The sequence below is a fragment of the Anolis sagrei genome, chromosome 1 (assembly GCF_037176765.1).
Source record: "Anolis sagrei isolate rAnoSag1 chromosome 1, rAnoSag1.mat, whole genome shotgun sequence".
Classification (NCBI taxonomy): Eukaryota; Metazoa; Chordata; class Lepidosauria; order Squamata; family Dactyloidae; genus Anolis; species Anolis sagrei.
Genome location: NC_090021.1, coordinates 175,406,042 through 175,421,515, shown reverse-complemented (window position 1 = coordinate 175,421,515; position 15,474 = coordinate 175,406,042). Strand labels below are relative to the sequence as shown.

The 15,474-nt window shown below is 37.7% G+C and overlaps 1 protein-coding gene across 3 annotated transcripts in view; it reads left to right on the top strand.

Annotated features, from left to right (window-relative positions):
- PCNT (pericentrin) overlaps positions 1 to 15,474 on the top strand; it is a 92,818-nt gene that overhangs the window by 22,132 nt on the left and 55,212 nt on the right. For 2 of the 3 annotated variants that reach the window (XM_060781819.2, XM_060781795.2), the window contains exons 10-15: positions 44 to 308; positions 4,164 to 4,251; positions 7,321 to 7,537; positions 8,810 to 9,048; positions 11,394 to 11,860; positions 14,461 to 15,037. In XM_060781819.2, coding sequence (XP_060637802.2) covers positions 44 to 308; positions 4,164 to 4,251; positions 7,321 to 7,537; positions 8,810 to 9,048; positions 11,394 to 11,860; positions 14,461 to 15,037 — 1,853 coding nt within the window. The remainder of the gene's footprint in view (positions 1 to 43; positions 309 to 4,163; positions 4,252 to 7,320; positions 7,538 to 8,809; positions 9,049 to 11,393; positions 11,861 to 14,460; positions 15,038 to 15,474) is intronic. The other variant, XM_060781803.2, reaches the window with a different exon arrangement.

Genomic DNA, 15,474 nt, shown 5'->3' with positions numbered 1-15,474 from the left:
CATATGTAAATTTAAGATTTATATTCACCCTCTCTCCTGCCAGAATTGAAAGAACAACTGCTTGCTCGTACATCACAAATGGAAGAAATAGAGTGCCTGAAAAAGGATTTTCAGCTCAAGTGGGATAAAAAAAGAAGTGAACATGAAATCGAACTGGAACAATTAAGAGTTTATTTTGAACAGAAATTAAAGTCTGTGGAAGAAAATTACAGAGAAGAATTAACAATGCTGCATCAGAGGATGGAGGAAGCTAAGGATTACTCCCTGTTGGAGATAGAAAACAGCCAAGAACCACAAGTGGAGTACGGGTGACGCTTTCACTTAATATTACTCTATACCATTGCGTTTTCATTGTTGATCCCCATGTTAAATAGCCAGTTAAATATTTCTACATTTATAATAGTCATTCAGCCTATCGATCAGGAAAGGTAGTTGTGAATGGAGTACTCGCTTCTAGTTCTTCCCTTGTGATCTTGACTCTTGCAACTATTCAGGGCTTTGCCTTGTTTGTAACAATACCTATGTCAGTGAGGTGAACTGGCTTTGTATTGACCATGATAACTAAGATTTGGTCAGTTTGGAGTCAGTTTGTAAAGTCATGATACTATTTTGGAGAACCAAGCTAAATCTATATAAATAAAAATTTAATGTTAGTTTGTGGGATTAACAGAACTGAAAAACCACTGGACGAATCGACACCAAATTTGGACACAAGACACCAAACAACCCAATGTATGTCCTTCACTCAAAAAAATGATTTTGTCATTTGGGAGTTGTAGTTGCTGGGATTTATAGTTCACCTACAATCAAAGAGCATTCTGAACCCCACCGATAGAATTGAACCAGTCTTGGCACACAGTTCTCCCATGACCAACAAAAAATACTGGAAGGGTTTGGTGGGCTTGGACCTTAAGTTTGGGAGTTGTAGTTCACCTACATCCAGAGAACACCGTGGACTCAAACAATGATTGATCTGGACCAAACTTGGCACGAATACTCAATATGCCCAGATGTGAACCCCACCAAGGATGGAATTGAACCAAACTTGGCACACAGTTCTCCCATGAGCAACAGAAAATACTGGATGGATTTCGTGGGAAGTGTACTTTGGTTTTGGAGCTGTAGTTCACCTACGTCCAGAGATCACTGTGGACTCAAACAATGATGGATCTGGACCAAACTCTACACAAATACCCAATATGCCCAAATGTGAACACTGGTGGAGTTTGGGGAAAATAGAATTTTGACATTTGGGAGTTGTAGTTGCTAGGATTTATAGTTCACCTACAATCACAGAGCATTCTGAACCCCACCAACAATAGAATTGGGCCAAACCTCCCACACAGAACACCCATGTGGGCGACAGCAATGCGTGGCAGGGGACGGCTAGTCTATTTAATAAAAATAGGTATCTTCTATAGCTTTCTTCTGCACTAGTTTTTCCAGGAAGCGTTTTTGTATTACTTACTATTATGTCTTTTTCCTGGAAATACTAACTTTTTCATTAGTAGGCAAAAAATGAAGCAATAATAAATGCATGAAGCAAACACAAGCTCAACTTCTTGCAGTCTTTAAAAGATTAATTAAATACTAGCCTTCCCCTGCCGCACTTTGCTGTGGCCCAGTCTGTGTATATGTGTTTTGTGTGTGTATATATGTGTTTTGTGTGTGTATATATGTGGTTTTGTGCATGCATTGTAATGTATTTTTATTTTTGGCTTTTTCAGTTTCTTCTGCTGTGTTTTTCAGTGTTTTTATGAGTGATGGTCACTCGTTGGCCTGATAGTTGTATTGTGTCCAAATTTGGTGTCAATTTGCCCAGTGGTTTTTGACTTATGTTAATCCCGCAAACGAACATTACATTTTTATTTATGTAGATGAGGTAGTCTATAATACCTTGAGTGTAGCCATATTGGTTAATCTTGAAGAATTTTTATGGAGCCAGGAGCCATCTTTTGCTTGCTTAACAGCTTGCATAGCTAATGATCCAAAGAGAAAGGAATTCTATCTTAGTAGAATAATTTAATAGATAAAATGGACAAAGAAATGTAAAATAAAGAGGTAATCAAAAAATTTCCAAATCCACAAAAATCTTTATTTTTCAATTAATCGGATTTATTTGAATTAGATAAATGTATTTAGGATCAAAAGCAACTCATTCTAGAGAAATACATTCATGATAGAATGAGTTAAAAATAGAATTAAAGTGTTTTTATTAATAACACACAGAATATTTACAATATAATAAAAAATTACAAACTAAAAAAGAACACACGTGGAAAAGAAATCAAACAGTAAACAGAATGAGAGAAAAAATAAAGGAAGAGATGAGAGAGAAAAAAGAGAGTATATATATTGATTTCCATCTACTTCATGGTGTTGTATTAACCTTTCATAGTTCTAGTGTCTCTTCCTTGCATCCCCTTTCTCTGTATACTGCTTTTTCTTGTATTTTCTTTCTTACTCGTGTTATTAATTTGATCTTTTCACTTTTCAGATAGTTCTTAATAAGTTGCCAGTCTGTTTGGGTTTTTGCTCTTCCTTGATTTATTGTTGCGAAATAAGTCAGTATGTCCAAATTCATAATTTCCATTATTTTAAATAACCATTGATCAATCGAGGTAATTCTTTAGAGCTCCAATTTCTAGCATAGACTATCCTTGCCACTGTTCCTAAATAGTTGAACAATATCTCTCTTTTTTTCTTTCATTTTCTATATCCAGCATTCCCAGAAGGAAATATTTTGGTTCCATTACTTTACATGTAGCATTTTCTGTATTCTATCATAAATTTATCTCCAGTAGCATTTTCACACATCCACGATGAGTGGAAAAACATGCCCGTCCGTTCCCCACATTTCCAACATATGTTTGATGTATTTTTGTAAGAAATTGAACTTCTGTAAGAAGTTTTTATGGAGTGGTGTACCACCAGTACATCATTTTATACCAATTTTCCTTTAAGTCAATTGCATAGGTATATTTAATTTTGTGGTTCCAATTTTTTCCCCATTCTTCTAATTTTATAGGTTTTCCAATATTCACTGCCCATTTAACCATGCAGTCTTTGATTTGTTCTGTTTCCAGAGCCCATTCTAATAGTTTTTTTTAAAAAAAAAATAGTAATTACTTTCTTTTCCACTGTCATTATTTTATCCCAAAAGAAATCTTTTAAAATATTTTTAAACTTTTGATTAATTTTTTATTGTTTTCTAAATTTGTATCCCTATATGTCGGCCAACTTTGTCCATCTAGTTCTCTCCTTTGGCATGCCTCTAATAGTGATATCCGGGGGTGGGAGGGTTCAAATATAGTCTTTCTTTATATTTTTCCCAAGTTTTTATCAGAGAAGTTCGTATAAAGTGATTCTGTTTTTTTCCCCTATTTTTCTTTCTCAGTACCAGATATAGGAGTGCCAATTTTAATCAAGGAGAAGAACTAGTGAAATTTAAGTAAAGTCAATCAGTTTAATGGCTTCCTATTTCAATTTGAAGGGGAAATGGACATAGTAGTTAATGTCATTAATTAATTGCACTATATAATTTGCATTTAGATGGTCGGTTGACATGCTAATTGATAAGTTTGTCAGTTGCACTGTTCTTGTGTCCTACTAAATGTTGGCACCAAAACATACTACAATTTTTGTCAAGAGATTGTGAGTTCTGATAATTTATTTTTCCAGATTAGAGGCAAGCCAAAAATACTGGTTTTCTCAGAGATCGATTTCCCTTTTCTGTATGTAGATATTATCACATCTCACATATGGTCTGGCTCTTAGCTTTGTTGAGTTCATAGAATCATAGAATCCTAGAGTTGGAAGAGACCTCATGGGCCATCCAGTTCAACCCCCTGCCAAGAAGCAGGAAAATTGCATTCAAAGCACCCCTGACAGATGGCCATCTAGCCTCTGTTTAAAAACCTCCAAAGAAGGAGCCTCCACCACACCCCGGGCAGAGAGTTCCACTGCTGAAGTTCTTCCTCATCTTCGGATGGAATCTCCTTTCTTGTAGTTTGAAGCCATTGGGAGTTGGGAGTTTTGGCTTTAGATTTATCCCCATGTTTAATGTTCATAACACTGTCAGTCGTGTTTTTTTTCCTTTGCATTTTTTGTCTTTAAAAATACTAGTTAAAATTGTATTTTGAAACTTCCATCTTCCCGTACAGCCCATCCACCGCACTTTTAGAAGAAATGACTGAAAAAGAGAGACGGGATATATTTGATCAGCTAACACAGCAACTGGAACACCACAAGGTATTGAACTTTGAGACTTCTCCATTACCAGAGTTGTGTGGCTGTCATGCAGAAAATTAAAATATACAATGGCAATTGAATAACAATGAATTGTCAGTACATAATCAAACCAGCAGGAAGATCAGAGTGCTAAAATGTAAGAGCACATTGGTGTACGGGAGAATGAAGGAGCCAAAATGATAACTGACACACACGCACAAATGTTCCTTGAGCTAGTAATATGGTTTTCTTTGCCTATTAAACTACAATGCCAACTTATGACAAAGTTAGAATGGTCTTGGCCTTTTTGATTCTGAAGCCAAAGCGATAGCAGTATTTTAGAGTAGTTGTCAACAACTGCTGAGGATCTGAGGGCATCTCCCCACTCCTAATGGGATTTTTGAGCACTTCAACCCCCATTGTCACCCCCATCATCTTGGAAGTAAATTATTTTTTTTCTTGTTGCTTCTAAATATTCAGCTGTGCCACACACTGGTCATTTTTAGACATTTTGGGTCGTCTCAACTTTTTATTTATTTATTTACTTCATTTGTATACCGCCATTCTCAGCCCTAAGGCGACTCATAGCGGTTTACAACAAGCAAAAACAAGGCGAACAATCAAGGCAAAAATTCAATGCGGCATCAACAAGGTACTTAAAAACAGTTAACACAGAAACAAATTAAACAATTTAACAGTAATAAACATTCAGTGGCGTCTCATAACTAGAATCATGATCCAAACTCATCAGTCGTAGTTCCATTTCCTGAAATTCATTGCACTGCTTATTCAAACGCCTGTTCAAATAATCAGGTTTTCACTTTCCTCCGGAATACCATCAATGAGGGGGCCAATCTGATGTCCGTGGGAAGGGCATTCCACAGCCGGTTTTTTTTTAAGCTGGTGGGTCTCTTTTTGCAAGTTGGGAAGTCATTGTACTTCCTGCTATAGTCACTTTCTAATTTTGAAAAAAGTCAGTGTGGGCTAAAATAATATCTTTAGATCAGGGGTTCTCAAGATTTTTCAGCCCCTTTTTAAGGAAAAGTTTCTTGTAGAGCCCCAATGAATATTATTATTATTATTATTATTATTATTAAACTTTATTTGTACCCCGCTAGCATCTCCCAAAGGGATTCGATGCGGCTTACAACAGGCCGGAGCCCAGCACAACACAATACAACAATACAACAATACATAACATAGCAAATAAAACAGTTAAAGCAGAGAACAGTGGCGATAAACAATACAACAGGACATATTAAAAAGAAACTGAGCCGGCTGGAGTGGGGTACAGGGTTAAAAGTGCTGAAAAAAGTGTCGGGGGATATGAGATTAAAGTATAAGTGCGGTGTGTGTTTTTTATATATTATATAATGTGTATGTGTGTGTGTGTATTTCAGGCATGGGTAAATTTTTGATACAAGGGCCACATTGCATTTTAAAGTTTGACAAACAGACTGGGCCAGTGGCAGATGGATGGAGAATGTGTAAACTAACTGAAAAAAAAAAAAGAACAGATTCCTATACACACTACACATATCTTGTTTGTAATGCAAAAAAGAAAGAAAGAATGAACCATACAATATTAAAAATGAAGAACAATTTTAACCAATATCAACTTAACAGTATTTCAGTGGAAGACCCCTGAGACCATCCAGTCAAACCTTCTCTTGGCAGTTCGGCGGTGGGGAATCAACCAGCCAACTGGTGCTTCCTTTCCCACTGCTGCAGGCTTGCGGGAGGGGGGGGGGAGTGCTGAGGCCCTGACTGCTTCGCAGAGCCCTAGGGCTTTGCGGAGCACTGTTTGAGAACCGCTTCTTTAAAGGGTAGAAATTGTGTAAAAGAAACACAAAAACTTCTCATCTTGGTGACATGACCAGTAGTTGCCTGTCGGTTATTATTGGTGATTTAGGTATAAAAATACTTCTTTCTCATTGGAGAAAGAGCCATCCAGGAATTAGGTAGCCTCTTCTGCTGCCTAGGCAAGGGATCTTGATACCTACATTCAATCTTTTTCATCAAACCCTAGCACCTCCATGCAGATATTTGGTCTTCTCTTTACCAAGAACAAGCCATTAGCAGAAGTCTGTTTCTTGGCTTCTTCATTATTCTCTTTCGTACCCTTTCATTTTGTTTTCATCTCTATGTTTTTTTTAATATTTTCCTTTTATTCAGTTATGCCAGCGTTTCTCAACCTGGGGGTTGGGACCCCTGGGGGGGGGGTCCTGAGGGGGTGTCAGAGGCGACCACCAAAGACCATCAGAAAACACCGTATTGTCTGTTGGTATTGGGGTTCATGTGTGTGAAGTTTGACCCAATTCTATCGTTGGTGGGACACAGTCTGTCCTTTGATTGTAAATCCCTATAAATCCCACAACTAGAACTCCCAAATGTTAAGGTCTATTTTCCCCAAACTCTACCAGTGTTCACATTTGGGCAGATTGAGAATTCATGCCAAGTTTGGTCCAGATCCATCATTGTTTGAGCCCACAGTGCTGTCTGGATGTAGGTGAACTACAACTCCCAAACTCAAGGTCAATGACCACCAAACTCTTCCAGTATTTTCTGTTGGTCAGAGGAAAATACATCCTGCATATCAGATATTTACATTACAATTCGTAACAGTAGCAAAATTATAGTTATGAAGTAGCAATAAAAATAATTTTATGGTTGGGGGCACCACAACATCAGGAACTGTATTAAGGAGTCGCGGCTTTAGCAGGGTTGAGAAACACGTTATGCCTTACTTAAACTCTGTATTTTCTATTTTTTTATAATGGGATGTCAAGGACATCACATTATAAAAAAGTCCCACTCCCTGCCATGCAGGAAAAGCACAATATGTGTGGGAATCCCAACATCCCCCCCCCCTGGTTTCAAATCTGTTTAAGAACATATGTGTTTCTAAGCATGTAGGAGCACTTTTACATGCCTCACCAAGGAGCCATAAAGAGGTATGTCCATTAGTTTTGCATTGCTGATTGCCAGGTGAGAGCTATGCACAACTTTATAAACATTTTAGTATTACACATGAGAATACTCAAATTTAATAAAGTCTACTGATTATATCTATTTTTATCTTCACTTTAGGAAGAACTCCATAGTTTACAGCTTCATTTGGATAAAAAACACAGAAAGGAGCTTGAGTTGTTAAGGTCTTCTCTCTCACTTGAGCATCAAGAGAACTTGATGAAGGTGAAGATGGATCTGTCGGATAGATACATTTCTGAAATCGAGCAGTTGAAAAGAAAACACTGTTTAGGTCTTGAACAGCTCCGTGCCAAAATTTCAGAAGAACACCTCCGAGGTAAGGTGTTATGACCTATGAACTGCCAAAATGACATCTACATGGAAAAAGCTTGTCAATCAGTGTAAAATGGCGGTTACTCTTCAGAAATCACATACATTTTTTTATTTTTTCTTCCCTTTGAAATTGAGTGCAGAGCAATTGAATCAAATAGGATTTCACATTTGGACCCCAAAGAGCAATATTATATTTCAGTGGCATGTTGCACCCCAAGAGGGTGTATGAGCCTGATTTACCATTTTATGGACATTGTTTTCTTCAAAGTGGAATTGTGAAAGGTTTCCGGCCAAACACATTAGATACAAGTGGCAACTTAGGTTCAAAAACAAACTCAGAAGGGAAATGTTGTCAAGCTATACACATATTAAGAGATTTTTTAAAAGAGACACTAAGTTATTAGCACTGCTGACTGCATACGTTTCCATGACACTTACATTTAGAGTTAAAAATGATCACAAGAGCACATTTAAATATGTGCATTGCAGCAGGGTGGAAGGGGTTGTCAACATTTGTGAGACAAGAAAAATTGATAAGTACAAGTCTGCACAGTCAGCGAGATTATGGTACATAGTCAATAAGGTAGATTTGTGGGCGTCCTACCCATTCTAAAAATTGGTAGAACAAACAGACCTCATCATTTTATGTTTATGCATGTAAACATTACGCTTTGTGATATAAAGTTCCTGTGTGGGTTTTATTAACCATTATTTTTTCACTTCTGGGTTCCAGTTATAATAATTAAAAGTTATCAAACTAAATAAGCTCTGTATGATCTAAAACATTTTCCTTCCTTTGGCAAGATTATGGAAGAGTATAAGGTGGATTTGTGGGAGCCTTACCCATTCTAAAAGTTGAATTGATTGCTCCTCTGTGCTATCCAGAAAATTAGAGGCTGTTATTTAATGTGATGGTTGATTCTTTGATGACAAGAGGAGCAATCTACCCGTTTTCATATGTGGCTGCAAAGCAGAATTAGAAAAAAAAGCAAGCTTAGGAATGAAAGAGAAGGTTGTGCAATTAGAGAGGCATTACAACAAAACTGTCAGTGAAGGGAGTATAGTAAATGGAACATAAAAAAACCTCTGGATTTTCAAGTTCTTCATTGTTGGCTGACATTCAGGAAATAGCTCATGAATGAACGGATTGCTCCACCTATCATCCAAGGATGAACTTCCACACTACTTAGCATTGTCATGTCCTTTTTCACCTAAGTTTAATTTTTTATTCTTGAGATTGAAAGTAAAGTGTGGCAAACTGTTTCATTGTTTTCAGAAATTGCTAAACTTCGTCTGCAGTGTGCTCAGGACGCTGCACGGCAAGTTGAAGCAGAAGTAGCTGAACATCTCTTCCAGTTGGAAAATGAATATAAAGCTAAACTTAGCGATCTTCAAACCCAGATGCGGTCTGTTTCTATTCAGCGAGAGGAAATAGAGAAGCTGAGGAAAGAAAACACTGAATTAAAAGAAAGGAATGTATTGCAAGAAATGCATTTGAAGGAAGAGTTTGAACAGGTAGTTTTCATATTTCTAAAATAACTATTTAATATTAGAATTATATTTTCAGCAGAAATAATATTTACCGCCCTGAGTTATGAAGTAAAGATACATAGTAAGCCACATTAAATTCATTTGCATTTTTACATGTATAATAAAAATGTAATGGGCCTTGAGATGTGAAGTGACTTGTTTCTAGCTCTTCTCCTATGGCTGTAACATGATAACCGGAGTTGCCTTGTCTCAGTTCTTCAAATCAGAATTCCTAATTTTCATATAATGATTCTAGTGGCATATTCTAATTTGATTTGTAATTGTGACAAATGCAATATATTGATTGTTGCCTTTTTCAGCTGCTGTCATATAAGAGGACTAGTATAAAACAGGACTGCACAACATGCGTCCCCAGGGTGGGATGCGTCCTCACAAGGCTTCAATACAGCCTATAGAGGCTCTGAGCCTACAGCAATAGGAATTGGAACTTGGCATTCCCTCCTCCACGTGTTTTACCTCTGCACATTTCCTTTCTCTATGCACCAAAGTCCCAAAATAAGCTGTGATAAACGGGGCGCCACCAATAGAGCTGGTTAGGATGCTGGACAAAATGCTGATTCTGTTCAGATCTTGTAATATGGTGTTCCTTTTTCCTACTTCATTCCCAGTACTGAACATCATTTTCTAGTATGTCCTCTCTTATGATATGGTCTCAATTTAGTCATCTTGACTTCTTTGGAGAATTCAGGCCTGATTTGTGCTAGAATCCATTTATGTGTCTTTTTGAGCAGTCCATGGTATCCGCAGACTTCCTCTCTGTGCAGATTTTTTTCACTGTAACAGGGAGAGGGAGCCATGTCAAGTGTCCATATATATTTCTGGTGCAGTAAAAAAAAGAAAAAGAAAATAACAACAATAATGGTTGGTTTTGTTATTATTTGTCAATTGCTGGGATTTCCAATCACGTTATTATTTATTTATTTATTTATTTATTTATTTATTTAAAGCATTTATATTCCGCCCTTCTCACCCCGAAGGGGACTCAGGGCGGAGCACAGCATATACACGGCAAGCATTCAATGCCGGGACACAGATTCACATACAATACATAAACATTTAAAAACATTTATCAAAATATTAAAATACACCATTTAAAACCGTCCTAGCCATCCGCATCAAATTCAATTGGCCCTGTCATCTTTCCTATTGCTGCTTCATTGCCCTGTCCCGAAAGCTTGGTCCCACAGCTAAGTTTTTACCATCCTTCTAAAGGACAGGAGGGAGGGGGCTGACCTAATCTCACCGGGAAGGGAGTTCCACAGCCTGGGAGCAATCACTAAGAAGGCCCTGTCTCTCGTCCCCACCAATCGTGCCTGTGACAATGGCGGGATGGAAAGCAGGGCCTCCCCAGAGGATCTTAATCACCGTGATGGTTCATAGGGGAAGATGCGTTCGGACAGGTCGTTTGGGCCGGGGCCATTATTATTAATAACAGTAGTTTTTTTCCCATTGGTTAATGATGACAAAAAAAGTTATAGATTGCTTAAAATTCCAGGGGAAACACCCAAACGTGGCTGCCATCCCAGGAAAAAAATGCAAAGGAAAGTAATAAACAGTAGTAATTGCAGGGAGAAAACTGGAGGTTTGATTCCCCTTCAATAGAAATTAGATGTGTTATGGTAACTACAGAATCGTCTAGCTTTGTTCACTTTTCTTCTTTTTGATTTTTTCATCACAACATGTGTACTAATCACCCCATTTACATTGGGATATCTGTGCTGCCATTCATTGCTGGTTAATGGCAAGCTAAGGTGATGATAAATGTTTGCACATTATAACACTTCCACTCTTCCTAACCCACTAATTGTGTACTCACCCAAACCATGTGTGTAAAAAACGTCCAAATCAGCACACAATGCATATTCTACTGTAGGTAGTGATGTACAAAAACTTATTGTAAATGAAATTCAATAGTATTTAAGGTGTCACTAGGCACTTGTTTTTGAGCAATAGATTAATATAGCAACAAAACTTTGAGTTTAAAACATTCAAACTTTGAATGGTATTTATGTAAAAAAGCTTTAGAAATTAAAATGTGGAATCCAGGCTTATCAGTCTTCCAAATAAGAACTAGGTGGTATGAATAAAATAACCTGGCCAACCAGGTAACATAAGCAGTCCTATGTAACACACAGCAAACCTTTTGGGATTTCCTTCTGAGTAAATATTTACAGGATTGTGCATGTTAACATCTTTTATCTAATATTAAAAATTATCAGTGTGGAATTAAGCAGCTTTTCATACTCTTAATTGAAACAGAGTTAAGGCTAACTGAAGTTTTAATTGATGTATTTTGTTCATACTCATAGATCAAAATTAAACTCATTGGAGATCATACAGCTGAGCTAAGAAGAAATAAAGAAAAGATCCAGGAATTGGAGCTCTTGCATAAAGCAAAAGCTGAAGAATGGAAACAGGAACAGGAGGATTTGAATATAAAAAATGAGGAGATTTTATCATTGTTACATAAAGATCTTGAAAACAAGACACAATGTGAAAAGCAAGCTTTGCAAAGGCAGTTTGAACTTGAGAAAGCTGAAATGACTTCGCTTCAAGATAAGCAGGCTGCTAGAATTGTAGAATTGGAAAAGTCTCTAAAAGAGCAGCAGAACAATGTTCAGCTACTAGCAGATAGCTTGGCAAATGCACAGAAGACTTTGTCTCAATATGACAGTGAATTCGCATCTTCAAAGGCCATCATGACTGAAGAGTTCGAAAAAGCCAAACAAGTTTTACAAGAAGAATACAATCTTAAACTTAAAAATGCAGAGAACAGGTTTGGAATTTATTGTACTATTTGTAATGTACTGTTTTTATATTTTGCCTGCAATTTCATATATAAAAGCTGCTGGGACCATTTAATAATACTCTTGTGTCTGTGGGAAAGTAGACTTTTCTTCACACTGATCATAGTGTTTTCAGAACCCTGTGAAATTTTGGAATGCTATTTAATGAAGTGAAGTTATTCCATTATAACAGGAGGAATTTAACAATCTGTTGAAAGGTTACTAACAGTAGGTGGAAGAAAAATGTGTTTCCTTTATTGCATCAATACCATGGCAAAAGCTTTCCAATGGGCTCAGGGTCTTGTTCAAACAGACTTGCTCCAGGTTTTCCAGCATCACCACATTAGTTTGTCATGTTGTTTGATTGCTACCAGCTACCTACTAACTGGATGCTATCTTTGCTGCTCTCCATGGGAGGAGGCACTTAAGAACAATTGTGTCAGCGCCCTGGCCATTTCGCTATTTCAGAGATGATGATGATGATAATGATTATTATTATTATTACTATTATTATTATTATTACTATTCGTACCCACCTCTTCTCATGGCTCCAAGCGAGTTACAAAACAATTAAAATACATAAGCACAGCAAAAACACTACAAATACACACACTAAAACGTACCTGCATAAAAATTACACACCACAAGGTATCTCAACAAAATACATACTAAAACACACAAAACAAAGATCAAAGGACACTTAAAATTCATGTTTAAAGACTGTCTGAGTAGGCCTGCCAGAAGAAATAGGTCTTTACACAGTTTTTAAATTCCAGAAGTTCATTTAGCTGTTAAGAGTTCTCCCAGCATGTTGTTTCACATTCGTGGGGCATCCAATAAAAAGATGGTAGTTGCCAGTCAGGTTCTGTGTGGGGTGGATTGTATGGGATAAGGCGGTCCTTTAGATAACCTGGACACAAGCCACGTAGGGCTTTAAAGGTCAAAACCAACACCTTGTACTTTCCCATGGAACTAATTGGTAGCCAGTGGGGTGACTTTAGGATAGGGGTGATATGCTCACTAGATGTTCCCGTAACCAATCTGGCTGCTGTATTTTGAACCAGCTGGAGTTTTCAAATTTGGTACAAGGGTAGCCCAATGTAAAATGTATTGCAGAAGTCCACCTTGAGGTTACCAGTGCATGCACTACCATCTTCTGGTCCTCCAAATCTAGGAAGGGGCACACCTGGCATATCAGCCGAAGTTGATAGTAAGCACTCCTGACTGTTGCATCTTTCTGGTAGTGAGGTTGCTTGCCATAGATGCAGGCGAAACGTCAGGAGAGAATGCCTCTAGACCATGGCCATATAGCCCGAAAAAACCTACAACAACCCAGTTATTCCGGCCATGAAAGCCTTCGACAATACTTTGAAGAGACAGATCCAGGCGCACTCCCAAGCTGCAAACACAGTCTTTCGGGGGAGTGTAACCCCATCCAGAATTGGTTGACACATCTCCATCCCCAGATTAGGACCCTTGATGGCAAGCACCTCTGTTTTGTTTTGATTCAGTGTCAGTTTGTTTTTCCTCATCCAGCCCATTACCTCCTCTAGGCATTCATTCAGCGGAGACACACTATTCTTAGTTGAAGCTGTTTTTGAAGGCATGGAGAAATATATTTGGATGTCATCAGCATACTGATAACACCCTGCCCCATGCCTATGGATGATCTCTCCCAGTGGTTTCATGTAAATATTAAAGAGCATTAGGAATAGAATGAATGGCACCTTGTTGGACACCACATAACAGCTCCTTTTTGGGGGAGCAGCTATCCCCAAGAACCACCATCTGGAACCTCTCTGAAAGGCACGATCAAGCAGGGCTTCTACAGCCCAGGCAACCACAAACATTTCAGGCTTGTCATTCCCATAATAAGCACATAACATGTAACTAATATTTTCAGCATCGTGTTGAAAATGTTTTAGAAATGGATGGTACCACTCTTATGAAACATGACATTGATCAGTGGCACCTAACGTTTGAGTTCTGATGTTTTAATAATGTTTGCTATTGGAAATCAACCCTATCCTGCACAGGTTTACAGTCCTCATCAAGAAAATAGATTGACAGGATTGACGTTAGTTGTAGGGAAGCCCTTCCTCCATTGCCATCTTTGTTTGCCTGCCGCCATTCTCACGATTGTCTCCTATCTCATTATGATGTAGATTGATACTCTCAGGTTTCACCTACTTGTTTTAACAATTTTCCTACCTCATGGTCAGTATATAGTAGTTTGAGTCTTCTCATTTGTTTCTTCCAGATGGAAGATGGAGATATCACGACGATTCTCCATATAGAATAATAAGAGTTGGACGATATCACATGGGCCATCTATTCTAACCCCCTGCCATGCTAGAGATAGAGAAAACTAGAGATAGGTCAATTAAGCCTAACTTTCATGTGTAGAAATGTACTTCTTTTCAGTAAACATTTTTTGCATCTTTGAGACTTGACTGCTCCTCTGATTGCCTAAGTTCATTTTACTCTTCTATTCCTGCCTCCTGCTGTATGAGTAACCTTGCAGGCTTTGTTTTTGAAATCGTTTTCCTTTTGGGAAATTTCCCCAACATTATCTTTTTTCACTTTCTAGATCTATAGAAGAGAGTAAAGCTATGACTGAAAAAATCAAATCAGAGCATGAAGTCCTTCTTCAGGAGCTGAGAGTCAAACATGTTGAAGAACTTGAACTCCAGAGTAAAGAATTGCACCATAAGCATAAGGAAGAAATGTTGTCCCTCACCTTGAAGATGCAGACAAAGCATCAAGCTGAAATTGAAGATCTTAAATCTGCATTAGAAGCAAAGCGACAGACTTGGATAGAAACGTATGTAGCTAGTTTACAGAATGATCATGAAGCGCAGATTGCAGAGCTGGATGCTAAGCATTTATCAGAGTTGAATACCCTTGAATCAACATATCTGTCTGAAATTCAGCTTCTTCAAGATGAGCAGAAGCAGGCCCTTGAAAATTTGCGGATGGATTTACAAAAACAGTTGATTCTGAAGGATAAGGGAAATCAAATGCTTCTGGATCAAGAATTAGATGGGATGAAACAGAAATATGCTAGAGACCTGAAGGTGTGCCAAGACAATCTGAAAATAGAGTTAGCTACTATTCACATAGAAAAACTGAAAACAATGGCTGAAGAACTGGAAGAAGCTCATAAAGTAAGTGGAGAGAGCTAATGAAAGTAATTGATTCTGGGTTCTTACATTAGTGCAGTTCATACAGTTGAATATTGGTCTGGTTTGAAAAGAAATGTGGATTCTATTTCTTTTTCACTTGTGCATAGAAAGTTCCTCTTCTATTTTGTAAATCACAATTAGCAAATTATGACTATTATTCCCAGGTTCTCTAGGTTAATAGAACAAAAAACTAGGTTGAAGTGAGATTCCTATTTTAGTATGGAATCAAATTATGGTCAGGAGTAATCATAGTTTAATCAGCTGAAACAGAAATTGTTCAGTCATAGACTTGAGTGTCTTTGCTATTTGTCAGCTAATTCTGAGTTATTTCTGAGGTCTCTTTATCAGTTTCCTTCCAGTCATCAGAATTTCCAAATCATGATAGTGGTTACATCAGACAGGCCAGATTAACAGCACCA